At 35.5% G+C, this 27,080-nt stretch overlaps 1 protein-coding gene across 1 annotated transcript in view; it reads left to right on the forward strand.

The window, feature by feature from the left end:
* The window catches only part of LOC138691409 (mucin-2), a 434,026-nt gene that overhangs the window by 265,875 nt on the left and 141,071 nt on the right, over positions 1-27,080 (forward strand). The window contains exons 2-3 of the mRNA XM_069813321.1: positions 17,379-17,435; positions 22,244-22,441. Of these exons, the coding sequence (XP_069669422.1) occupies positions 17,379-17,435; positions 22,244-22,441 (255 nt within the window). The remainder of the gene's footprint in view (positions 1-17,378; positions 17,436-22,243; positions 22,442-27,080) is intronic.

The following is a 27,080-nucleotide window of genomic DNA, read 5'->3' on the forward strand; positions in this document are numbered from 1 at the left end:
GGACAATTTTTAATATTGGGTAAAGTAGGGCTAATATGATACAGTAAAAAGTCGAAATTGACGAAGTTCCTCAGTGATCTAACTTAAAGTAATGTATTACCTGTTGAGGAGTATTTCATAATAATTTCTCTCCTCTTGAGGGATGTTTGAATTAACATGTTGGAACCCACGATAAGTTAAGAAATTACACATGTTGTCCTATTTTTACTTATTTATCTAATAACTAGCCGTACCCGTGCGCTCCGCTGCACCTGTTAGAAATAAATATAAAGTAATTACATAATTAAAATAGGACGTTTGATCCAGGAAACATTCATGTTTGATAGAAGGATAAATCGTTTAATATGTTACTTAATTTAAATTGCATTTAAATAATTAAAATGCGGTCATTTTGGTCCATGGAGCAATCATTTGGTGCAATGACAATTCCTTTAACATGTTTCTTAATTGTTATTACATGCAACCATAGTTTAATGAAGATTGACATATCATTTAGTTTTAATGAGTATACTTTATACTACTTACTATATGTTTCAGAAGTTACTGTAATAACATAGAATTATGTCCATCTAGAGAAACTACACTTTCCAATGGTGAAATAATAATTAACAATTAATTAGCTTCCGATATTACTTCATACAAACATAGAAACATTCTCTTAGGCTATGTTTAATAGCTTTCGATTGTTGCTGTCCAAGGCCCCTTATAGACGAAGTCATTTGTTTATATTTCAATACAGCGCCTTAGATGGCGTTGTTATTGTAATTTTAAAATTCATTTATCTCATTAAATATCAGTCCTATTAAAATTTTGTATAGAATACAACTTATCGGAAATTATTTTTAAAGAAACTTTTGTTATGTAATATTTTTCATGAGAATCAATAATAAGCGAGATATTTCGATTTATTTAATTCAGGCTCCCTTATAACCCCCCTTTTAAATAAAGTATTTTGAATGCCATATAGCCTAAAATCTAAGTTATAACGAACTTAATTTATATTTCAATTTTCATATAAATCGGTTCTGCCATTATCGCGTGAAAAGGTAACAAACATCCAGACAGACAGACATACAAACAAAAATTTCAAAAAATCGATTTTCGGTTTCAGGATGATTAATTATACATGTTAACACCAATTATTTTTGGAAAATCGAATATTACCAGAAAAAGTTTGGCTACAGATTTATTATTAGTATAGATTTTAGCTTCATAGTCTTTCTTCTGACTGCTAAAGTTTTTACAAAACTTCGAAAAATACTTTCATCATTATTTAAAAGGCATTTTAAATTATTTTAACAGTACAAACTGTAAAGAAAAGACGAAGTATATGATTATATCTCGTGACCAGAACATTGTACGAAATGGAAATATAAAAATTCTAGAGATGGAAAAATGCAAATATCTTGGACCAACAAATATAAATGACACTCGGGAGGAAATTAAACGCAGAATAAATATTGGAAATGCCTGTTATTATTCGGTTGAGAAGTTTTCATCATCCAATCTGCTGTCAAAAAATCTGAAAGTTAGAATTTATAAAACAGTTATATTACCGGTTGTTCTGTATGGTTGTGAAACTTGGAGTCTCACTTTGAGAGAGGAACACAGATTAAGGGTGTTTGAGAACAAGGTTCTTAGGAAAATATTTGGTGCTAAGAGGGATGAGATGAAGTCACAGGAGAATGGAGAAAATTACACAACGCAGAACTGCACGCAATGTATTCTTCACCTGACATAATTAGGAACATTAAATCCAGACGTTTGAGATGGGCAGGGCATGTAGTACGTATGGGCGAATATAGAAATGCATATAGAGTGTTAGTTGGAAGGCCAGAGGGAATAAAACCTTTAGGGAGGCCGAGACGTAGATGGGGGGGGATAATATTAAAGTCAGTGGCGTGCACTAGCATGACGCGAAGGGAAGTGGTGCCTATATGTATGCCATTGCTCGACTGGGCTTCGATGCCTGTTGCCTACATACAGAGTTTCCATGGAATTGCTTCCCCTAAAACGTCATCACCGCACGCCGCTGATTAAAATGGATTTGAGGGAGGTGGGATATGATGATAAAGACTGGATTAATCTTGCACAGGATAGGGACCAATGGTGGGCTTATGTGACGGTGGCAATGAACCTCCGGGTTCCTTAAAAGCCATTTGTAAGTAGAGGAGTAGTGGGTACAGTGAGACACAAAACATTAAGACATATGTATGCAAGTGATAATTCAAGTATTTTTTAAATCAAGTGCAATAGAAATAGACATTAAAACATGGAGTATAATAATACATAACAAAAATGTTAGTAGATAAAGGACATAATATGCATTACGTGTTTGTCAAAAAAATGCAAATGTCTCACTGTTCCCATTCATGAGGGTACAGTGAGACACCATAGTGTCTAATAACGGACATTGAAATGATTTGCATTTATTTCAAAAGAAAACAAAAAGTTGCTGTCTCTTTATCTTGACATGCTTTGTAGGCTTATTTAGATCATTTTGATGTCTGACTTCGAAACCATTGAAACATCTGGAACATTTGGAAAAGTGAATTTTCCATGACATTTCAAACGTTTGCGAAAAAATGAAATTAATTTTTGGTGACAACAAATCTTATAATTATAAGAATTTAATGCAATTCTTTATTATTTTTTAATATTTTCTTAAAATTTGTGAATAATTTTTTTATTTAGGAAACCATTAAAATGTAATGATATACTGGTTTATTTTAAATTGTATTAATTATTACAAATGAAAGTAAATGTAACTCCAAATCCTTCATATATGTCTAAAGTAGAATATGACATTTTTTTTTCATTTTTTTTTTGTTTCGATAGAAAAATTACCGCAAAAGACTGAATTTTTGTATCATAATAACCCCACTCGACCCTACTACAATGTACATAATTCAAGTAATCAGGAGAACAGACACGAAATAATAGTCTTTAAAATTTTCTATAGAGAGAGCGGCGTTTCAGAACCTCCATCAGTCGTCACTTATTGTTATCCAAGTCAAGCATTTGCCATAGTGATCTAATCCAAAAGGAATGAAGATATATTTTTACACCTCGGCCTATTGATCTCTTTCCTTATGATCTATCGTTCTTTTTTCGGCTATTTGAAATCAGATAGACGTGATTTCTCCATTTCTAACAGCGGTGATAAGTTTTACATTCTTCACGTTCTATGATCTTCGGTAATCGTCGGGCCACTGAGGGATACGCCAAGGATTTATTGCTAATGACAGACATATCTTCTTGCCTCGCGCCATGCAATACCCTGCCTCTACATGTCGCTGGACGTCTCACATCCAGATCTTTTTCGAAAAACCACAAACAATGGAAGATTCTAGAACTGGTTAAAAACTTATAAATGAAGGGTTCAGAGCCATAGTGGGCCAAGCGCCATTTATTAAAAACGGAGACAGTAAAGGTTAAAGATAAGTGAATACCATAGTTTAATGAAGATTGACATATCATTTAGTTTTAATGTGTATACTTTATATTACTTGCTATATGTTTCCATTCAATTATGGTGAAATTATCATTTTAACTCCTGATTTCTACGGTTTTAGTAAATAGTGCTTGGCCCTCACATAAGTCCGCCATTGGTCCCTATCCTGAGCAAGATTAATCCATTCTCTATCATCATATCCCACCTCCCTCAAATCCATTTTAATATTATCCTCCCATCTACGTCTCGGCCTTCCCAAAGGTCTTTTTCCCTCCGGCCTCCCAACTAACACTCTATATGCATTTCTGGATTCGTCCATATGTGCTACATGCCCTGCCCATCTCAAACGTCTGGATTTAATGTTCCTAATTATGTCAGGTGAAGAATACAATGCGTGCAGTTCTGTGTTGTGTAACTTTCTCCTTTCTCCTGTAACTTCATCCCTCTTAGCCCCCAAATATTTTCCTAAGCACTTTATTCTCAAACAACCTTAACCTATGTTACTCTCTCAAATTGAGAGTTCAAGTTTCACAACCATAAGAAAACAACCGGTAATATAACTGTTTTATAAATTCTAACTTTTAGATTTTTTGACAAGAGACTGGATAATAAAAGTTTCTTAGCCGAATAATAACAAGCATTTCCCATATTTATTCTGTGTTTAATTTCCTCCCGAGTACTTTTTATATTTGTTATTGTTGCTCCCAGGTATTTAAATTTTTCCACCTCCTCAAAGGATAAATTTCCAGTTTTTATATTTCCATTTCGTACAATATTCTGGTCACGAGACATAATCATATACTTTGTCTTTTCGGGATTTATTTCCAAACCTATTTCCTTACTTCCTTCAAGTATAATTCCCGTATTTTCCCTAATCGTTTGTGAATTTTGTCGTAACATATTCATATCATCCGCATAGACAAGCAGCTGATGTAGCCCATTATTATTATTATTATTATTACTTACTTACTTACTTACTTACCAATGTTTAAAAAGGCGCATGACTCGGTTAAGAGAGAAGTCTTATATAATATTCTTATTGAATTTGATATTCCCAAGAATCTAGTTCGATTAATTAAAATGTGTCTTAGTGAAACTTACAGCAGAGTCCGTATAGACAAGCTTCTATCTGACGCTTTTCCAATTCACTGCGGGCTAAAGCAGGGAGATGCACTATCACCTTTACTTTTTAACTTCGCTCTAGAATATGCCATTAGGAAAGTTCAGGATAACACAGAGGATTTGGAATTGAACGGGTTACATCAGCTTCTTGTCTATGCGGATGACGTGAATATGTTAGGAGAAAATCCACAAACGATTTGGGAAAACGCGGAAATTTTACTTGAAGCAAGTAAGGAGATAGGGTTGGAAGTAAATCCCGAAAAGACTAAGTATATGATTATGTCTCGTGATCAGAATATTGTACGAAATGGAACTATAAAAGTTGGAGATTTATCCTTCGAAGAGGTGGAAAAATTCAAATATCTTGGAGCAACAGTAACAAATGTAAATGACACTCGGGAGGAAATTAATCACATAATAAATATGGGAAATGCCTGTTATTATTCGGTTGAGAAGCTTTTGTCATCTAGTCTGCTGTCAACAAATCTGAAAGTTAGAATTTATGAAACAGTTATATTACCGGTTGTTCTGTATGGCTGTGAAACTTGGACTCTCACTTTGAGAGAGGAACAGAGATGAGGGTTTTTGAGAATAAGGTTCTTAGGAAAATATTTGGGACTAAGAGGGATGAAGTTACAGGAGAATGGAGAAAGTTACACAACGCAGAGCAGCACGCATTGTATCCTTCACCTGACATAATTAGGAACATTAAATCCAGACGTTTGAGATGGGCTGGGCATGTAGCACGTATGGGCGATTCCAGAAATGCATATAGAGTGTTAGTTGGGAGGCCAGAGAGGAAAATACCTTTGGGAAGGCCGAGACGTAGATGGGAAGATAATATTAAAATGTATTTGAGGGAGGTGGGATATGATGGTAGGGACTGGATTAATCTTGCTCAGGATAGGGACCAATGGCGGGCTTTTGTGAGGGCGGCAATGAACCTCCGGGTTCCTTAAAAGCCAGTAAGTAAGTAAGTAAGTACTTACCAATGTTTATCTTACTAACATTACTTATCCAACTTTCATTATTTACTTTCATGTTGTTTTATGATCTAGATAATAACTATGTAACCAATTGTTGGAGGAGCTGTGATCAGGTGATATAGTACAAGTTAAACATAATAAATCTGACGATGGCACATCGAACATAGCAAAGGAATCCGGTGTTAGAACATGCATCATCTGCGATGAATGCTTGAACTACTTGTAAAGGCCTTAGGTTTATGAAACTTTCGCAGGTTATTCTCGATGACACAAGGAACACGATGAATCAAAAAACGTACAATACACAAAATGGCACTTAAAACCTTTGTCATTTCCACTCTTCATTTTTCTGTGCCCTCTTTACTTTCTTTTTCATAATTTCTGCCATACCCTAATTTTCCTTTCACCCTCTCATTTTTCTCAGGCCTTTCCACTCTTTCTAGTGAGGTAATGAGAACTAGCCAGAAACAAGTCGCTAGGTCTTCTTTCATAAGACGAGATTCACATAACTTGTCCTTTCTTAAGACGACATAAGACACAATATTCACACCTGACGAGTAGACCTACCCATCACAAATGCGGGATTCGAACTACGATCATTATCTTAGCTGCTATGTTCACCTCTATCGGTTTTCAACGATGGTTACATAAGGAATTTACGTGCTCACCGAAACCTTCGGCGCGTAGCAATCCCATCACGTCAGTAAATATTATATCAAAGGCAAAGGACAGAATTATTACAGACGGTTTGAGTCCGCACTGCCCCGCAGTTAGGGAGGTGGTGGCGACCATCAATCTCGTTATTACGTCACCACCAACACCACACCCTCCACTGGTTTTAATAAGGTGCAGCGCTTCATTACCTTACGACACAGCAAACACAACAAAAACATCGATAACAGGGCTGTCCAAATGTATGTATTTATTCACCGGTGGCAATGGTAACTAATTACACTCAATAATGACAATTAATAATAAACACAATTAATAATAATACTAATAATAATTCACTGTGGGCTAAAGCAAGGAGATGCACTATCACCTTTACTTTATAACTTTGCTCTAGAATATGCCATTAGGAAAGTTCAGGATAACACAGAGGGTTTGGAATTGAACGGGTTACATCAGCTGCTTGTCTATGCGGATGACGTGAATATGTTAGGAGAAAATCCACAAACGACTAGGGAAAACACGAGAATTTTACTGGAAGCAAGTAAAGAGATAGGTTTGGAAGTAAATCCCGAAAAGACAAAGTATATGATTATGTCTCGTGATGGGAATATTGTACGAAATGGAAATATAAAAACTGGAAATTTATCCTTTGAAGAGGTGGAAAAATTCAAATACCTGGAGCAACAATAACAAATATAAATGATACTCGGGAGGAAATTAATCACAGAATAAATATGGGAAATGCCTGTTATTATTCGGTTGAGAAGCTTTTGTCATCTAGTCTGCTGTAAAAAAATCTGAAAGTTAGAATTTATAAAACAGTTATATTACCGGTTGTTCTGTATGGCTGTGAAACTTGGACTCTCACTTTGAGAGAGGAACATAGGTTAAGGTTGTTTGAGAATAAGGTGCTTAGAAAAATATTTGGGGCTAAGAGGGATGTAGTTACAGGAGAATGGAGAAAGTTACACAGCACAGAACTGCACGCATTGTACTGTTCACCTGACATAATTAGGAACATTAAATCCAGACGTTTGAGATGGGCAGGGCATGTAGCACGTGTGGGCGAATCGAGAAATGCATATAGAGTGTTAGTTGGGAGGCCGAGACGTAGATGGGAAGATAATATTAAAATGGATTTGAGGGACGTGGGATATGATGATAGAGAATGGATTAATCTTGCTCAGGATAGGGACCAATGGCGGGCTTATGTGAGGGCGGCAATGAACCTCCGGGTTCCTTAAAAGTCAGTAAGTAAGTAATAATAATGAGCATCCCAAATTAAATTAAGCACGATCATTTAAAATAACATTTAAACTAAATCTAATTTGTATCTTAACCTTAAATTCGAACCAAAACCCACGAGTATGATATCTGCATACATTCACAAGAACATTTCAGCACTACACTCATTTCGCTGTCAACTGACTCACTGCACTGGAACTGCGGCACATTTCACTCATACTATCCTGATTTTACTAACACTTCAAAAACATTTCGCTGTTCAAATACTTTGCACTATCACTATAAACTATAAATTAGAACCATTACTGGATTGAAAACCATAATTTTAAAATCTTACCCAACAGCCTCGCTTATTACCTACATTAGCTATCCATTATGTTATATCTACTCATTCACCGATACTTTTATCTGCCTGGCTGCTACCTTTCTACTTGCCTTCCTACGCATCTGTGTACCCATCTATCTACCCATCCATCCATCCATCCATCCATCCATCGTATAGTGTGTAAAAACGCAAATCTAACTGGACAAAATTTATAAATTCTCTGCTTTCTAACGGATTGTAATTAACTTCGTACAGATTTTACAGGTAGCACATATTTTTTGTGTACAAACTCTCATTACGTTTGTGCAAGTGGAACTACCCGTTTATAGGTGGTGGTTTCATACAAAAGTAATAACTTTCTCTCTATTCAACGAATTTTTATGAAACTCTATATAGGTGGTACAGATAGCATATATTTTTTGTATGGATACTCTGATTACATGTGCAAGAGAAACTATCCCTTTATAGAGGTGAATGTAGTCTCGATTAATAAATTCTTTCCTATATTAAACTTTGTGCAGGAGTTACAGGTAGCATATATTAGACTACTGTGTACAAACTCTGATTATATTTGTATTCTATCTGTTATTTTGCCTAAATTTACCACTATAAACGGGTAATTCCTCTTATAGGAACATAATCAGACTTTGTAGACAAAAAATATATGCTACGTATAATTTCTGTGTAAAGTTTCACAAACATCTGTTACATAAGAGAGAAATTATTAAGTTTGTCTAAATGCACCCTCTATAAAGGAGTAGTAGCTCTTATGGAACTGTAAATATAGTTTGTATATGCCACCTGTAACTTTTGTACAATGTTTTATAAAATTCTGTTAGATAAGAGTGAAGTTATTTTGTCTAAATGACCCCCTAAAAAGGAGTAATTTCTCTTGTGTAAACGTAATCAAAGTTTGTTTACAAAAAATATGTACTACCTTTAAGGTCTGTACAAAGTTTCATTACAATTCGTTAGAATGCAGACAAGTTATTAATTTTGTCCTGCTACTGGATTTGCGTTCTGATCCACTGTGCGTTTATTAAGGTTGGATGAAAATGTATCCAATATATTTTTAACCTGATAATCAATGCCATGTGAATAATTTTGCATACCTAAAACACTCACGCAGTGATTGTGCGCCACCAATGAAAAGAATTCATTACTGATAAATGCGCAAGAACACGCAAACTCTAAAACAAATTTAACACTCTAAATCAGCGGTCATCAGCACAATGCACCCTCGGGCTAGCGTCTCTTACCCGCGGATAAGAGACTGGACTACAGTGCTGGTGGGTTTACTCTCTCCCTCTTCCTGCTGCACGACGGGGCATATTACGACGCACTGCTTACCCGTTACTCATTTCAGCGAGTGCTGGCGACCACTCCTCTAAATGATGTTGTATTAAATGGTAAAAGAATTACTGTAACCTAACATGACTGGCTATATTAAAAGTCACATTATATTTGTGAGAACTTTAAAAAATAGCGGTCTTACTAATAAAATCTCTATATATAGACGTTTAACTGTCTTATACTTATACAGTGAGTAGCTCTTTTATACGTCGTGTGTAAATTCCTTACTAATAATCATTACATACGTCGTGTATAACAGTATTAACTGTGACACAGTTACGTCATAGTTTCATCATTACTTCGTTACGAAAGGTAATAGAATCTCTGAGGTTCTTTATTGCATCCGGTAGAGCGCTCTAGTGTGGCGTGTTAAGTATCGATAGCACAACTGCCTCTAATCGATTACCACGCTATATTTTGGTCAAAGAGTACACGCTACAGCAATATTATTCTAATTATTCTGTGCTCTTTGGTTTGTTCTTCTGTGGTTACAAGGCAACCATCATCATAAAATGACAGTCGATACGAACAGTTGTTAGAGGGGCGGCCATTTTTTCTCTATATACAACGCTTAAACAAGAGGTTTCGTGCATATAACTACTACAAAGCAATTCCCATTGTATAGTTACAGTCTGTTTATATATCCATTGCTTATGCATGGTTTATTAGTAAAGTTTTCTGTCTCAACTCTGCATAAGTCTCGTATAAAAACTATACACGGTTTGTTAGTAAGACTGTATATGTATATTTTCAATTGTAATATTTAAACAGTACTGCAGCGGTTCAAAAACTTTCGTATTTCGTGTTCCTTATTTATTTATTATTTTTTTTTTGCCTTTGATAATGCTGCGCCTCCCCTCAAAATATAAGATAGAATGATAGATGAGAATAACCCAATAACGCGATAATTTAAACTCGATTGACAACACTTGCTATCGCTGCCGACGTAGTGCAGTCGTGTCGTATTATGACGCAATTTCCTGTTACCCGAATGTTCGCAGCAGATACCGATGAGTCTCGAACTTTCTGGATTGAAAATATGCGACTATAAAAGTAGCGCGTCTGCGAGTGACTTGTTAGTTGTTCTTTTGCGACTCGCTTGCTGTTTCCTGCATACAGGTACTCACCTTAATATTCGGCCAGACTTTAAATTTCATTATTTTCGAACTTGAGTCAGATAGTAAGTGCAAAAAACTTAAAAAAAGTATAATTGATAAATTCAAGCAAACGAAAGAAGAATATTGAGCAAACACTTATTGATTCAGAATTAATATATACCATATAATTTGTAGTTTTGAATATAAAAATTGTGTACACTTTAATATTCGGTCAGTGTGATATAGTCCCTTTTGCACTGTGTTTACTATGTCGTCTGCAAGCATTGTACAGTGAAGGGTGGCAGTGGTATGTCTAAGTTATCTTCTTACTTTTAACATTTGCAAGATCATTGTAATAATGGGCCGCAAAGGCAAGAATATTAGTTTTGAAAAACGACAGCTTGATATTTTCCACCATGCGAAGGGACGTACACATAGAGAGATCGCCGAAATGTTGAATATGAGAAGGAGTACAGTTCGGGTACATAATCAGAAGATATGAGAATGAAGACAGGATTGAATATGTGCCGCAGAGAAGGCAACCAAGGAAGTTAACATACAGAGATGTACGTTCGATCATCAGGAAAATTAATAAGAATCCCCGAATAAGTGCTCCACAACTAGCAAAAGACCTAGCAAAAAAATCTTCAAAGATTGCGCACATGAAACAATTATAAAAATGTTATGAAAGCGTGGTTACCATGGAATAATGACTAGGATATTGACAAGGATGAAGCTTGGTGGAATGAGGTATTTTCGTAGGCGAAAGTCCATTTAGAGTTTTTAGTCAGGCTGGTCGGCTGATGGTGTAGCGTAAGGTGAAAGATGACATGAAAATCAACAACTTGCAACCAACTGTGAAGCATGGTGGTGGAAAAGTTATGGTTTGGGGCTGCATGTCAGCTGCTGGAGTAGGGGAGCTCGTCTTCATTGACGGTAACATGAACAAGGAATAGTATCTCCAAATCATGAAAGAAAATTTACACAAGAGTGCTGAAAAGTTGGGAATACATAATACATTCAAATTTTACCAAGACAACGACTCCAAAAATAAGTCGCATATTGTGCGCAATTGGGTACTGTGTAACTGTCCAAAAGTTATCAATACGTTTTCCCAATCTCCCGACAGCAACTCCATAGAAAATCTATGAAATGAACTGAACAGAAGACTGAGAAAAGTGCCAGTTTCTTAAAAAGAAGAGTTAAAACGACGACTGGAAGAGGAATGACGTCGTATTGATGAAGCATATACAAGCAGGATCATTGCCAGTATGCCCAGACGATTGCAGCATGTTATCCAGCAGAAGGGGTACCCCACAAATGATTAATTTTCTGTTGCTGTTCTTATGAAGAAGTATACTTTTTATTTCCTAACTTTTGACCGAATATTAAATTAACTGTGATATTTTTGTTTATGTTGATAAAAGAATAAATAGTTTGATTTTTGTAATGTCAGGGTCAATTTGGAAAAATGTATTATATTGTTTACTTTGTATGAAGTACAAATATTTTTGTTTTATACGCATTAATATATTTATTTCGCTTCAAATGGTTTATTAAAGTTTTTAAATATTCAATATAAAGCCTGACCGAATATTAAATTGAGCACCTGTATCTTCTGGCCGATAATCTCATTCGAATCGCCAGTGTCTATTCCACTTATAACTAGGGCTCAGAAGTTGATGAAATACGTATAATTTTTTTATGAAACATCACAGATAATGCAGGATGCTTTACAAACACGTTTGACTTCAACACGGACTAATATAGCCTACTTTTATTTTGCATTTTTCGGTATTTTCTATTTTTTGTAACATTTTTTCCTTTTTCTGCTTATTAACGGACATTTTTTACGGTGTTCTCGTTGTCTATATTTGAGAACCTACTGGAGATTGCTTACGCAATTCGATTTCGTGTTAAAAAGAATTTTCCTTTGCATCTGCTTTGACTCCTGATCACTTGTGTTACATGCTTCCCCCCCCCCCCATTGAACTCAACAGAACAAATACTGTAGCCACAACGCCCGCAGTCAGCATATTGTATCACACATGTGAAGACGTAAAAATTCCGAAAGAAAAACAAAGCAGTGAAAGTTTTTGCAACAGTTAGTGACTGAGAATGTATTTTTCACAGATGGAATTATACTTTTATTTTGTTTATATTTTACTATTAAAACCGTGGTCATATCCTTTATTTTTTTATTATCCAATTTAATAAACCCTATTTCACCCTGAGGTATATTAGGGTTATAGTTGGCATCAAAATACATATTTTATAACCAATAAACAATAGTAAAGTCATGATATAAAATAGTGGTCACAGTTAATTTACATCAATTATGTAGAAGAATGCACCTTAATGAAAAACGGATCCTGTTAAAGATTAATGAGATGTTTGAGGAATAATCAATGCAAAAGATATACAAGAATGTCTAACCGTTTCAGAGTAAATACACGACCTAAAAAGATAATCAATACTAGATTAATATAATAAAGTTTGACTTTAACTTTCAAATTAATACTTAATTCATGAACATTGGAACAGCTAAGAGTAATAAAGGGATATTACAAGCAATGATTTACGTTTACAAGTTAAATACGTGATTCAGGAACAAGTACAATAATTAAAATAATAAAACAAGTAAAGAGTTACAACTAACGAATAACGAAATTCTTGAAGGGCAATATATAATAGTAGGGACAATACAAAAGATTTGAAAAACAAATGTAAACAGTAAAGGAATAGCAGAAAAATTGACTTAAAATTACAAGTTAAACACATTCTTTTTAAAGCAATAGGTAACAACAAAGAGATACTGATAACAATACTGTGATGGCCACGTGAGGTTCAATCTCACGACCGACAGGGCGCGCGGCAGACGAAACGCTGGTACGGGGAGCATCTGCATGCTGAGAGGGCAGAGGGGATGTATTACGGCAACGCGGCGAGGGGAGGTTGCGCGCGCATCTGCTACCTGCCGAGTGAGGATGGAAGCAAACTGCTACGTGCGGAGTGAAGGGGGAACGGACCCTCCCGAATCGTCCAGAAGTCCGTCGAAGTGGAAATCCAGATTATTCGAGAGTGGAATCTTTGGCGAACTCTCCAGAAACTATGGTTTAGTTATAAAAGAAGAAACGCGAGAGAACTTGAGCAGTTTTATTGTCAGTCAGTCAGAGAGTAAGTCAGTGGACAGCAAGCCAGTCTTTTGTAGCAGTGAAGCCAGCTTCGAGACCAGAGCGCGACTTGAGTTGTGTCCGTAACTGTGGAGCCTGAAGCCCGGAGTTCGAGTGCAGTGGACCGCAGTTGGGGGACCTGAGTTCGAAGTTCAGCGGATCGTCTCTGAAGGTCTGGGGTTCGAGATTCTGTGAACGCGAGTGACTGAGCTAGAAGAACTAGCCAAGACAAACGAGCTGTGAACTGAGAACTGACAGTTCTGTGTTGTAAATAGTGCTTTGTGAATATTAGTAAAGATTAACAGTTCATTGTTGTTCGTAATAGTCCAAGTAAATTGTCATTGTCGTTTGTGGAGTGCACTAACGGATACTGTGTTACTGTGTGGAGAGCAAATCCCATTGTTGACGAGAGTGAAATTAAATTGTAGAGAGTGAAGAGTTATTGTTGAGATAATAAAATTACATTGTTGTTGAGTTGAAATAAATTTACAATACATTGACTGTAGTTACAGATTAAACACATTGTTTTAAAAACAAACACGCAAAGGATCAATAGCTATTTTCAGGCATTATATACATGGACCATGACTTTAATTCACATCTTCTTGACGTTACTTCATATATTATTTTGTGTTTCAATCTATTTCAATTTGTTATTTTTCACTGTAACAACAAAAATATGTTTCATAAAGCCTCAAGGCATTTCTCTATATTTATTGTATCATGGTAGTCTTTATCAATGGCAACCTGTAATGGTTATAGGAAGACATATATATATATATATATATATATATATATATATATATATATATATATATATATATATAATAGCTATTAAACGCATTATTTTAGAAGCAATAAATAGCTATACTAAGAGATGATTTAAAATTTACGAATTAAATACATTATTTAGTAACAACAATTGGCAATAAGGAGGTATTACAAGAAATGGCTCAAAATTAGAAATCAAATACCTAATTTGAAAAAAAAATTAAAACCAATAGTACCCTTATAGTATGCGAAATTGAAGACTTACAGTTTCACAATAGTTGATTAGAACTAATACGATATTTTTTACCAGAATAATTTAACATTTTACAGTTTCACGAATATTCTATTCAAGAATGACATGAAATAATTATATGATTTAGAGTTGGTAAGTATATTGGTTAACGGTTTAGTAAACGTATAATTTAAAGTGTTCAGCAACAATTCAAACTCGTATCTTTCACGACAAAAGACTGGACAATGATAATAATACATGTTTCACATCTTGAGATTCCTCCCCACAAATGCAAGTTGCATCGTATTTAATATGGAATCTATTTAAGTATTCCCCGAATTTTCCATGCCCAGTCAAAAACTGTGTCAGTACGAAATTTGGCGTTATTAATTTACATTTATTTCGATCATAGACTGTTGGAAAATATAGATCTTTTCTAAGAATACCCTTATCACTATTGACCCATCTTTCGTTCCATTCTTGCATATAATGTACATTGGCTACTTTTTTGATACAGAATATCGGACATAAATTGTACGACAGTGGCATATCAGAGTTGGTCATTTTCTTTCTTAAATTTTAATGTTAAATTTTCAGAAATTTCAAGTCACTTTATAGGTTATTTTTCTGTGATTTTTAGGTCATCGACTTCCGAACCCTACTTAAAACCTCTGTCGTTCTCAACGAATTATAATACTATAGAGAGGCAGTTTGAAAAGCGCTGTGTGAATACAGAATGGACAAAGCAAGGTAATAAAAACAGCAAGAGATAAATCGCCTAGAGCAGTGGTTCCCAAACTTTTTCAAGGCACGACCCACTTTTGGATGAGATTTTCTTTTGCGACCCCCCCCCCCAATCTATCGTACCGGTACTTAACTCCATTCTAAAAATACAAATCTCTGTAAAATCGAAAATAACGATACTTTTACTTAAAACCACTGGAACCAAAGAACGATAAAAATAGAAGTATATAGCATAACCATGACACGAAATATTAAGTAAACATCATTTATAATACTTCAAACTATTACCACCATGGCGCTGCGATAGTAGTTCAATATAAAGTGGTAAATTTCATTAAAGGAAGAGCTTTGCAAACTCGTATTTTGAGCAAAATTTGTGAAGACATGGGTTCGTTACATGAAAATATTCTTTATCATACGAAAGTAAGACGGTTTTCATGGAGTAATGTGTTGAAAAGACTTTTACAGTTAAGAGCAGAACTTTTATTGTACCGGTACATCTATGACGAGAAATCAGAATATGCAAATCTATTTCCCGATTCTATTTTGTTTCTTGGATTGATCTTTCTTGCTCATATTTTTGAACACTTAAACACTTTGAATCGTAATTTCCAAGACCAAGATAATAATATAATACCAGCCTGAGATGAAATCAGCGGATTTATAAAGAAACTTGATTTCTGGTCAATATCTCTTGACAAAAAGAAATCTGATTCATTTCATTGTATTAAAGAACTCATGAAAAATTTAGCTACGTATGGTAGACAAATACCGAGTTTGTTTTTGCCGACAAGCAATTGAGTTTCCACAATTTTAAACAACAGCTTTTTGAGTACTTTCCGACGAAAATCTCAAAACAATTACGACAATGACAGATGGAAAATGAATCTGTTTTAGACATTTTCGTTCAACTGACTGAAATTCCAGAAAATATTAAGAAGAAAGTCATTGAAATATATGCCTACTATTGAAACGTTTAAACTAGACTTTTCTTTCGAAGAGCAAAGACCAGCTTTGGATCAAAAGAATGTAAGAATACCTCTAGCTTCCAAAAGTACGTAGTTCTTAAATTTTTTTGTAATATTTGTATCCTCGTATTTATGGAAAATACATTTCTTGTCTATCATCATCATCATCATCATCATCATCAAAACAAAAGCGAGAAATTTCCTTGAATTTCAAAATTAAATCACTATGTGTTTCGAATATGGAGTCCATATTTGAGAAACTGCTTTCTGAAAAACAGACACTCTTATTATATTATTTTTTAATTTATAACTTACTTACTTACAAATGGCTTTTAAGGAACCCGAAGGTTCATTGCCGCCCTCACATAAGCCCGCCAGCGGTCCCTATCCTGTGCAAGATTAATCCAGTCTCTATCATCATACCCCACCTCCCTCAAATCCATTTTAATATTATCCTCCCATCTACGTCTCGGTCTCCCTAAAGGTCTTTTTCCCTCCGGTCTCCCAACTAACACTCTATATGCATTTCTGGATTCGCCCATACGTGCTACATGCCCTGCCCATCTCAAACGTCTGGATTTAATGTTGCTAATTTAATGTCTGCATTTAATTTATAACTACAGAAACATTTTTTATTCTTATGTTCAACGTTGTTTGTGTTTATGTTTCTAAATACAAAATAAATGTAGGCCTATGTTAATAAAACTTTGTTGTATTAATTTGTAAATCATCTCGCGACTCCCCCTCAGCTCCTTACACGACCCTCACTTTGAGAACCATTGGCCTAGAGGACATAGAAGCGTAGACTGGCCGAAAAGAGATGGTCTGACATTGGTTTGAACAGACTGTTAGTAGGGTTTTAAAATTTTAATCAAGTTAAATTTTAAAATAAATTAGGAAGAAGAAGAATAGAGTTCGAAAAGTTTTGCTTATTCTCCTTAGGCCTATTTCTATGAATTCCTTCATTTTGTAGTTAGATGCTATTTCTGATTGCAAGAATATGCTCCTATAGACAATCACTTTTTCTTCCCATTTCCATGGAGTCCTTACCTTTGTAATGTGATGCTATTTCCGATTTACAAGTGATTGTTTCTTGAGATCTTAGTTTATTCTCCTTATTTCTGAGGAGTTCTTAATTTCCTAGTTTTATGTTATTTTCGATTCAAAGTATGTGCTTCTAAAGATAGGCCTACTCACCTGTCATCCTCCTTATTTCATGTCTGCTCTTCGTTTCAGATTCAGAAGTCGTATTATCCGAGCCGCGAGATCTGCAGCAACTGCAGCGCAATAGAAGTGAGTATGAAATACACACTACAGTGGCGAGCTGATGAGGAAACAGTAATACCACAGTCTAGTACAGTGATGTCAAAGCAAGCGCATTTTTCTGACCTTGACGTCGTGCGCGGGCAGCAAGCGCTAAGTGTGGAAAGAGGAAGGGTTGTGTATATGAATAAGCAGCCCGTTGGATTAAGAAAACAGTGGTGTACAAACTTCAAACGGAACGTGAAATTTTATGTCGTTATTTTTATATGGCTTCTTTCTGTTTAATATTATCTATATTGTCTGTAAAACAGAAGTACTAACACTGATTTCTTAATATTGCACTTGTGTTTTAAATCTTAATAACATAACAGAGAGTTAAGAAGGAATATTCACTTAAATTCCATAGTAGTATAATATTGTACTGTATTAAGTGGATGAAACACGTCATTCATAAAGAAAGTGATATTCCAAAGAAATGGATTGAGTATGACATGATAAGTGGGAATTTATATTGATGGTATCTTTAGCCTTTCAAAAGTAATCAATAAACTAATCAAAACAATATTACAGTACAAAGCAAAGTTACCTAGGTACTGTATCTGTTTTAAGTGTAAGTAATATTACATAACAAAACTCTTATCGCATTATGCTTTTAAGGTGATATTTGTGTGCAACTTCCTATCATCAGAATATTAAATTATTTTCTCGAAATCTGCTGAAGCTATAGAGCTGACATTTTTACAACACATGGGCACTTATCTTTTGCTTATGGTGTAACAGTAGTTGCCTTGTTAATTCATTTCCTTATAAACAATTTCCATGCGAATATTTTCAAAATGTTCAATACACTATCTTCACTAATACGTATATACGGTATATTAGATTTACGAAAACATTCTGTAAGGCTACTAAATAAATAGGCCTATATCTGAAAATTTCACTTTTCTATACGAAAAAGTTGAGAAAATATTTCTTTTGAATAAAAAAAATCAAACTTGTGAAAAATGAGCATTAAAATTAAAATTTACATTCTTATAATGCACTTATACTTCACAGGCAAATCTAAAAATTAACACGGATACAGTTTTAATAAGTTCTATTCCATTTACCTATTGAATCAGTGCTGGCCATCCCTGAATATAGCTCGACCAAGCGGCATAAACCACCTCTTTCGTCTGTCTCTTTCCTTTCCGCTGTAAAGCGCTCAGGCTCTCCTGGGCTCTAAAGCGCGCGCTTGCTCCTGTGGGCATCAATTGACATGCCTGGTCCAGTATATAGTCACGAAGCTCAATACGTAGTAAATATGCATCCATAGATAGTTGCTAACCACTAGGATCGCTACTATCGCCTCATTACAGACCATACAAAATAGTACCTGCAGTCTATTGTTTCTAGTATCTTCATAAACTCAAGCTTCGTGACTATATACTAGACAGTGGTAATACTATCCCCTACCACTAGATCTACCTCTTTCCTCGCTTCTTTGATGAAATTTTAGTCATATTTCTAACAGAAGGAACTGATGTCCTGAATGCAGGCCCAGGCTATGAAATGATTACAGGATTTCGTGGATTCAAATCCGCGTGTGGAAAATAAACGTTGTGTTGTTTTCTTTAGAGTGCATTCAAGTGGGAGAAATGTTATAGATTTACACAGTGTTAAAGATTATTAGATCAAAATTAACTTTATTATTCATAAATGCAGCTAATAATAATAATAATAATAATAATAATAATAATAATAATAATAATAGGCCTAATGTTAGTGTACCGAACAGATCTAGCGCTTTAAGCTAGCTGGTGAATGATGTCAGATGTTTATCTGTCAGAAGTAATACTCATGACTGATTTCTTATTGGTGATCACACCTGTGGAGTAACGGTCAGCGCGTCTGGCTGTGAAACCAAGTGGCCCGGGTTCGAATCCCGGTCGAGGCGAGTTAGCTGGTTGTGGTTTTTTCCAGGGTTTTCCCTCAACCCAATACGAGTAAATTCTGGGTAACTTTCGGTGCTGGACCCCGGACTCATTTTTTTAGTAGATTATTTTACGACGCTTTATCAACAGCTTAGGTTATTTAGCGTCTGAATGAGGTGAAGGTGATAATGCCGGTGAAATGAGTCCGGGGTCCAGCACCGAAAGTTACCCAGCATTTGCTCATATTGGGTTGACGGAAAACCCCGGAAAAAAACCTCAACCAGGTAACTTGCCCCGACCGGGAATCGAACCCGGGCCACCTGGTTTCGCGGCCAGACGCGCTGACCGTTACTCCACAGGTGTGGACCCGGACTCATTTCACCGGCATTATCACCGTCATATCATTCAGACGCTAAATAACCTAGATGTTGATACAGCGTCGTAAAATAACCCTATATATATATATATATATATATATATATATATATATATATATATATATATATATCTTATTGGTGTCACTTATGAGGTTCAAACTTGTCTTCGGACATTTAAATAACAACAACTATATTCACCTAGGTACACAACATCACACTTATAGGCTTAATTGGGTGATTCCAGATTTTTATTCATCCTATACTAGTGGTAGTGGTTGTGGTTGTGGTAGTGGCAGTGGTAGTGGTTGTGGTGATGGTAGTAGTGGTGGTGGTAGTAGTAGTAGTAATAGTAGTAGTAGCAGCTTCTATTTTTGCTTCTCTCCAATACTCCCTCCTGTAGTTCAGACTCCATGTGTGTCATGTATTAATTCAATGGTTCCCAACCGGTGTGTCGCACAGCGCCATGGAATGTGTCGCGAAATTTTGGAATTGAAAAATAAATTTTATCCCATCCAGGACGTCTCTTTACAATGCATTTTTTTTACAACGAAGTCTTTGATATTGTACATTTTATTTTGAGACAGACTTTACCAATGAAACGTGAAGACCTGCAACAATACTCAGTTTTAATTTTTCTGCGTGGCGATAATTCGAATGAAATTGAACACCTGCAACAGTGCTTAGTAATTCGTGTACCCTTCCCACTTACTAATAAAGAGAGTTTAGAATCGTTAGAACATATTGATCAGTTTCAGTATATAAGTATGAATGGGCGGGTGATAGTGCGACTATTTTATCAAAAGTGCTTTATTTAGATTTTTATGTACAAATTTTTAATTTAAAAAACTCAATCTGAATTAAGTTCTGGGTTAGATGACAGCAGGGCTAATTCAAATAATGTGAGCGAAAGTTCCCTTCAGGGTTCGCAAAAACGTACTGCGTTTCGTAAATATTATAGTGATAAATACTTGGAATATGGTTTTACGTGGCGTGGAGATGAATATAAACAAAATCCCGAGTGTCTTATATGCGGAAATGTTTTGTCAAATCAGTCGATGATGCGGAATAAACTAAAAAGACATTCAGAACTGCCGTTTTCAACGCCATACTTATGTGAATCAGCATTTTCTACAATGAAAATAGTGAACTCTAAACAAAGATACAGACTGCTGCATCTTGAAAATGATTTACGTGTTGGTCTGTCAATCATAAGACCACGTATAGAGAAACTCTATGCAACCCACCAAGCGCAGACTTCACATTAATTTAAATAGGCGAGTTTCCAAAAACGATAATAAAAATATTTTATCGGACATCCAGAATAGATAAGTTGAGATTTTTGACACATACCTTTGTTTTTTTTTCTAATGCCACTCAAGTTGCTGCTTTTTTTAGACTGCGTGTCAACATCGACCTATTTACAACACTGGATGTCCGACACTACATAGAAATTGTTATTAGTGCTCTTTTCTGGCGGAACGCTCTGGAACGGTATTCTGGCACCTTTTTGTCATCGAACCGAAATATGAGTGAATAACTATGTTTTTAATATTAGCTATTTTTCTTTGAATTCCGCTTATACCTTCAACAAAACTCTTAGTTGGACTAAAAGGAGATCAAAAACGACAAAATTCCCGTGCAGTGAACAGTAATCATCACCCCGTCCGCTATAAAATATTCTACACACGGTTCCACTACCTTTTTCTCCATAAGAAAAGCACTGGCTGTTATTATTATATCATTATATTTAATAAAAATAAATGTATCATGGGCGTTCAGTAAAGTGTGTCGTCAGTCAAAAAAGGGAACCACTGTATTAATCTATGGCAGACGTGGGATATACTGCAAAATGTGCAAAGTCCTGGGAACGTCAATGTACTTTGGCAGTACTTGTAGTTGCTAGTCAGTGGAGAAGTAAACAGTAGTGGAAGTGTTGTTCAGAGTTGATGGTGTAATATTACAATGTTTGGCTCCGGGGACGGTAGACTAGAAGTCTAGTGCAAATTTGATGACAAAAGGTCAACACAGTTTATTTCCCGGAGACTTAAGCGTAGAGGAGAAGAACAACGTTTTGTATGCAAAAAAAAAAACACACACACACACACACACACACAAGGAATATACAAAAAATACGATGTCTTACGGTATTATGATGCACATCGTTCAGAATGAATGAATGAATGAATGAATCCAATCAATCAATCAATGATTACTACCTGAGACTCTCCAGCAATATCCTTAATATTTGCGCTGTTTTCAAGGCGTTGAATAATATTCACTTTGTCAGAAATATTCAGATGTGAAAGTGTTTGTGACATGATGTCGTAATAGTATGCGAGGGCTTGGATTCTTGTCACAGCAACAGGCCATGTTGTACACTATTTTGGTGCTTTCTTTAGACTCGAACGCTTCCTACTAAATCGGGGGAGCAGTGTATTATCCTTCCTCCATGATGACAACATGAAAAAGGAAGTTCTGCTAAAGGTGGCTGTTTAATGGACCACAAGGCCCAATCCTCGAAGGGTATTGATACGTTTGTTTTCCTCAGGTTGCACGCATGAGGGCCTGGTGTACGTGGAGGGTCAGCAGGTGACGATAGCAGACGAGCCGTGCGTCAACTGCAGCTGCCAGCAGGGCTCGCTGGTGTGCTATCTTCGTGTATGTCCTCGCCTTCCTAACCCTCCGCCTCCAGAATGTGTCTTGGTGCATCGCAAAAATCACTGCTGTCCGCAGCTCAACTGCAGGGGTGAGTTCTGTACAAACCCAAAACAAAATTCAGGTGACCCAAATTTTGCTTCTCGGTCCGTACATATTCTCTACTATACGACTTCCAGCTTTGCGCCCTCAAAGTACGAGGTCAACTAAGTTCAAGCCCGAAGTACTAAGAGCCTACCTTTGCATCCCACCAAAGTCGAGGACCCCTCGCACAGCATTACACCATCGTCCGTCTATAGTGATATTGAAGTTACCTTATAGTCAAAATCAAATTCATCGCCTCCTGCTTCCATAAATCCATTCCGGTGGGAAATATCTCAATTCAACAATGTTTTGTAGTAACGGAAAGTTCGCAAGGAACGCATTAGTCTGGTCTCCAACAGAGATAAGAAGTTCGTACCGGAACTTTCAAGTTGTGTGAGCTTGGACTATATATATACCGAATGAACAGCAGTAACGCAGCTCTCACCGTCAACAAACCAGCAAAACGAACATGTACAATAGGGTGGTAACAAAACTTGTCTTTGTACCTTAGAATAGGAAACAAAATAGGCAAATAATATTGTATAAAATACGAGTATATATTTGACAATAAGAATCTCTGTAATTTTCAATATAAAATTACTAGGCTATTTACTCACTGATATAAGAATAAGAAACAAAATACATAATTATATGTATCAAGTGTTGTTAAAATTAGTAACAATGTACATTTTCAGTTTATCAAAAGAAATACTCTTGCATGTTCTGAAAAAAAAATTGTACTTGAAAATGTTCCTTCTACGTTACAAGCCGTAACTGGAGAAAATCTTAAATATGATACAGTATCTCTTACTGTATCAGCAAGTGAAAAAACACAGCTTCGTGAATCTTACAGTGCATTTCATATATTACACATCACAATAAACACACAATACTTTTCAAGAACATTTCCTTTTTTCTTTAATGGCTATATTGTAACTTCTGCAGATTATATATATATATATATATATATATATATATATATATATATATATTAGTGCTGTCGATCGATCAAAATATTTAATCGATTAACTATTTGAATTTAATCGATTAATCAATAGATTAGTCGAGTTTTGATCGAGTTGAAGAAATGTCTTAATATACTGTAATACACAATTATTGTTAAATTTAACTTATGTTCGGTGATAAGCATAAATATTAAATGTTGTATATATGTATATATTGTATCGTTGTATTCTAACACTTACTTACTTACTGGCTTTTAAGGATCCCGGAGGTTCATTGCCGCCCTTACATAAGCCCGCCATTGGTCCCTATCCTGAGCAAGATTAATCCAGTCTATATCATCATATCCCACCTCCCTCAAATCCATTTCAATATTATCTTCCCATCTACGTCTCGGCCTCCCCAAAGGTCGTTTTCCCTCCGACCTCCCAACTAACTCTCTATATGCATTTCTGGATTCGCACATACGTGCTACATGCCCTGCCCATCTCAAACGTCTGGATTTAATGTTCCTAATTATGTCAGGTGAAGAATACAATGCGTGCAGTTCTGTGTTGTGTAACTTTCTCCATTCTCCTGTAACTTCATCCTTTTTAGCCCCAAATATTTTCCTAAGCACCTTATTCTCAAACACCCTTAACCTATGTTCCTCTCTCAAAGTGAGAGTCCAAGTTTAACAACCATAAAGAACAACCCGTAATACAACTGTTTTATAAAGTCTAACTTTCAGATTTTTTGACAGCAGACTGGATGATAACAGCTTCTCAATCGAATAATAACAGGCATTTCCCATATTAATTCTGTGTTTAATTTCCTCCCGAGTATCATTTATATTTGTTACTGTTGCTCCAAGATATTTGAACTTCTCCATCTCTTCAAAAGATAAATTTCCAATTTTTATATTTCCATTTCTTACAATATTCTCGTCACGAGACATAATCATATACTTTGTCTTTTCGGGATTTATTTCCAAACCTATCTCTTTACTTGCTTCCAGTAAAATTCCCATGTTTTTCCTAATCGTTTGCGGATTTTCTCCTAATATATTCAGGTCATCCGCATAGACAAGAAGCTGATGTAATCCGTTCAATTCCAAACCCTCTCTGTTATCCTGAACTTTCCTAATGGCATACTCTAAAGCAAAGTTAAAAGTAAAGGTGATAGTACATCTCCTTGCTTTAGCCCACAGTGAATTGGAAACGCATAACAGTAACCTATACGAACTCTGCTATACGATTCACTGAGACACATTTTAATTAATCGAACTAGTTTCTTGGGAATACCAAATTCAATAAGAATATCATATAAAACTTCTCTCTTAACAGAGTCATATGCCTTTTTGAACTCTATGAATAACTGATGCACTCTACCCTTATACTCCCATTTTTTCTCCATTATCTGTCGAATACAAAATATCTGGTCAATAGTTAATCTATTACGCCTAAAACCACACTGATGATCCCCAATAATTTCATCTACATATGGAGTTAATCTTCTCAAAAGAATATTCGACAAAATTTTGTACGACGTCAACAAAAGTGATATTCCTCGAAATTTACTACAGTTATGGCCGGTTTCACCAAGCTTCTTTAAATCAGCACAAACGACTTGTTAACAAATGGATCGTTTAATTTTAACGGAATCTTTAAAAGTTGACTATTTCACCAAGCCTCACATCTTTAAAATTAACAGGCGTTTACTAACGAGGGGATTTTGTACTTGTATCTTGCATGTTTTGTTTTTCATACGACCATGGCTTCGAAATCGCGAATTTCATTGGTTACATATGATCATGGCTGACTTTGTTTGGCATGAAGAAACAATCATAGGCAAACGGGTAAGAGGCAGTAATTTTAAGAACATCTTCCTAAATACAGTATGTTGTCATACCGCAATTAAAAAAAAAAAAAAAGACAGCTGCTTCCAAATGTAAATAATAGGAATGTAGAGCAGTTAAATTGTAGCTTCTAAAGGAAATCTGAGAAAATTTAGCGGACTACAAGGTCGACAGCTTAAAAATTGATGCCACAATTAATTATATACAAAGCATTCTAAGCAGTTATATTAGGCCTAAATTTAGGACGGGAAATCGCCTCTTCCATAAATTGCATACTACTTTTCCACTGCATTTCATGCAGATTTATTAGTACCCTGTAACAATTTTGCCATGCTTGTGTGGCAGGATTCAGGAGAGATGTCATTAAATTGGATTTTAAGGGGTATCCATTGTCTCCTAAAAGAAAATCTCTTTGCACCCTTTTCATTTAAAAGGCATCCTCCTTTGGAATGTTGTGCTATCCGTGTAGACCGTAACATTATCTTAAACCGAGAAGAATCTGTTGGAGAGGCGTTAAGTGGGTGATTCCTATCTGTCGTATTCTAACCTATTACAATTTCAATAAACTAGCGCTGAGGTAGTTCTGAGGTAGAAGTGAAAATCGTTGAACTTATAAGGGATTTTTTTGTGGTAATGCAGTTGATCGTATATGCAAGTCATAACAAAAAATTAAACTAATCAAACATAACCCTTTCACAGATTCGTATGTGCAAGGTGTATAAGCAGAGTACGAAGTTAAACTACCTCAGCGCTAGTTTAGCCACAATTTTTCTATGCGGAGCATTACATAGGCCTATGAAATTGTTTGAATATTGAAGGAAAAATAGGATCTTCTATTGCAGAATCTTTTGGCTATATTACTGCTAGGATATACGATTGGAACATGTACACAATCTATGTTATCTATGACAACATAAAATTTAGCTATAAGCTTATTAGGCCTATAGAAATAATGACTATTGTAATGTTGGTAGTACGTCTGATAATTTATTCACATATCTAGACAATACAGCTTTTGATACCCCGTTCATATCATCAATTACTAAGTTATTTCAAAACTTCCCGCAACATTATTTTAAAACGAGAAGAATCTGTTGAAGAGGCGTTAAGTGGGTGATTTCTATCTGTCGTATTCTAACCTATACAGTATACCGGTATTCAGTTTCTTCTAGAATCATTCTTACTACTTATTTCCTTAATGTGTAGCTTTCGTGGAATTCTTTATCACTTAAATCTCAAAATGATTATTCCGAGTGTTATTACAACATATAAGTTCGTCGTTATGTTGAAGTTCTAAATAAAGAACTTCATCATCGAATAATTACGTCCGCCATGTTGTTGACTTCTTAACGCATCGTTACTGTTTTAACGCGACGAATAGGTCCTAATAAATTAACGATCAATTTAAAGATGCGTTAGCAATAATGATACTTGGTGAAACACAAAAACTGACTAACATGTCATTAAATTATATAACGAGACGTTATAATGATAACGAAGGTTGGTGAAACCGGCCATTAGTCTTGTCCCCCTTCTTAAAGATAGGTACGATTATGGGCTCCTTCCATTGTTCTGGTACAATTTCATTTTCCCAAATAGCAAGCAGAAGCTTATAAATTTCGTTAGATAATGCGCTTCCTCCCTCTTGTATTAATTCTGCTGGAATTTGATCGATACCTGAAGACTTATAATTTTTCAGATTTTCTATCGCAATTTCGACTTCAGAAAGTGTGGGTTCGGGTATAAATGGCTCAGCAGTTTGTATTTCAATTTCGTCCCGATCATTTCCATTTGGCCTATGTATATTTAGTAGTTGTCCAAAACAGTTTTTACATCTGTTCAAGAT

The sequence above is a fragment of the Periplaneta americana genome, chromosome 16 (genome assembly GCF_040183065.1).
Source record: "Periplaneta americana isolate PAMFEO1 chromosome 16, P.americana_PAMFEO1_priV1, whole genome shotgun sequence".
Taxonomy (NCBI): Eukaryota; Metazoa; Arthropoda; class Insecta; order Blattodea; family Blattidae; genus Periplaneta; species Periplaneta americana.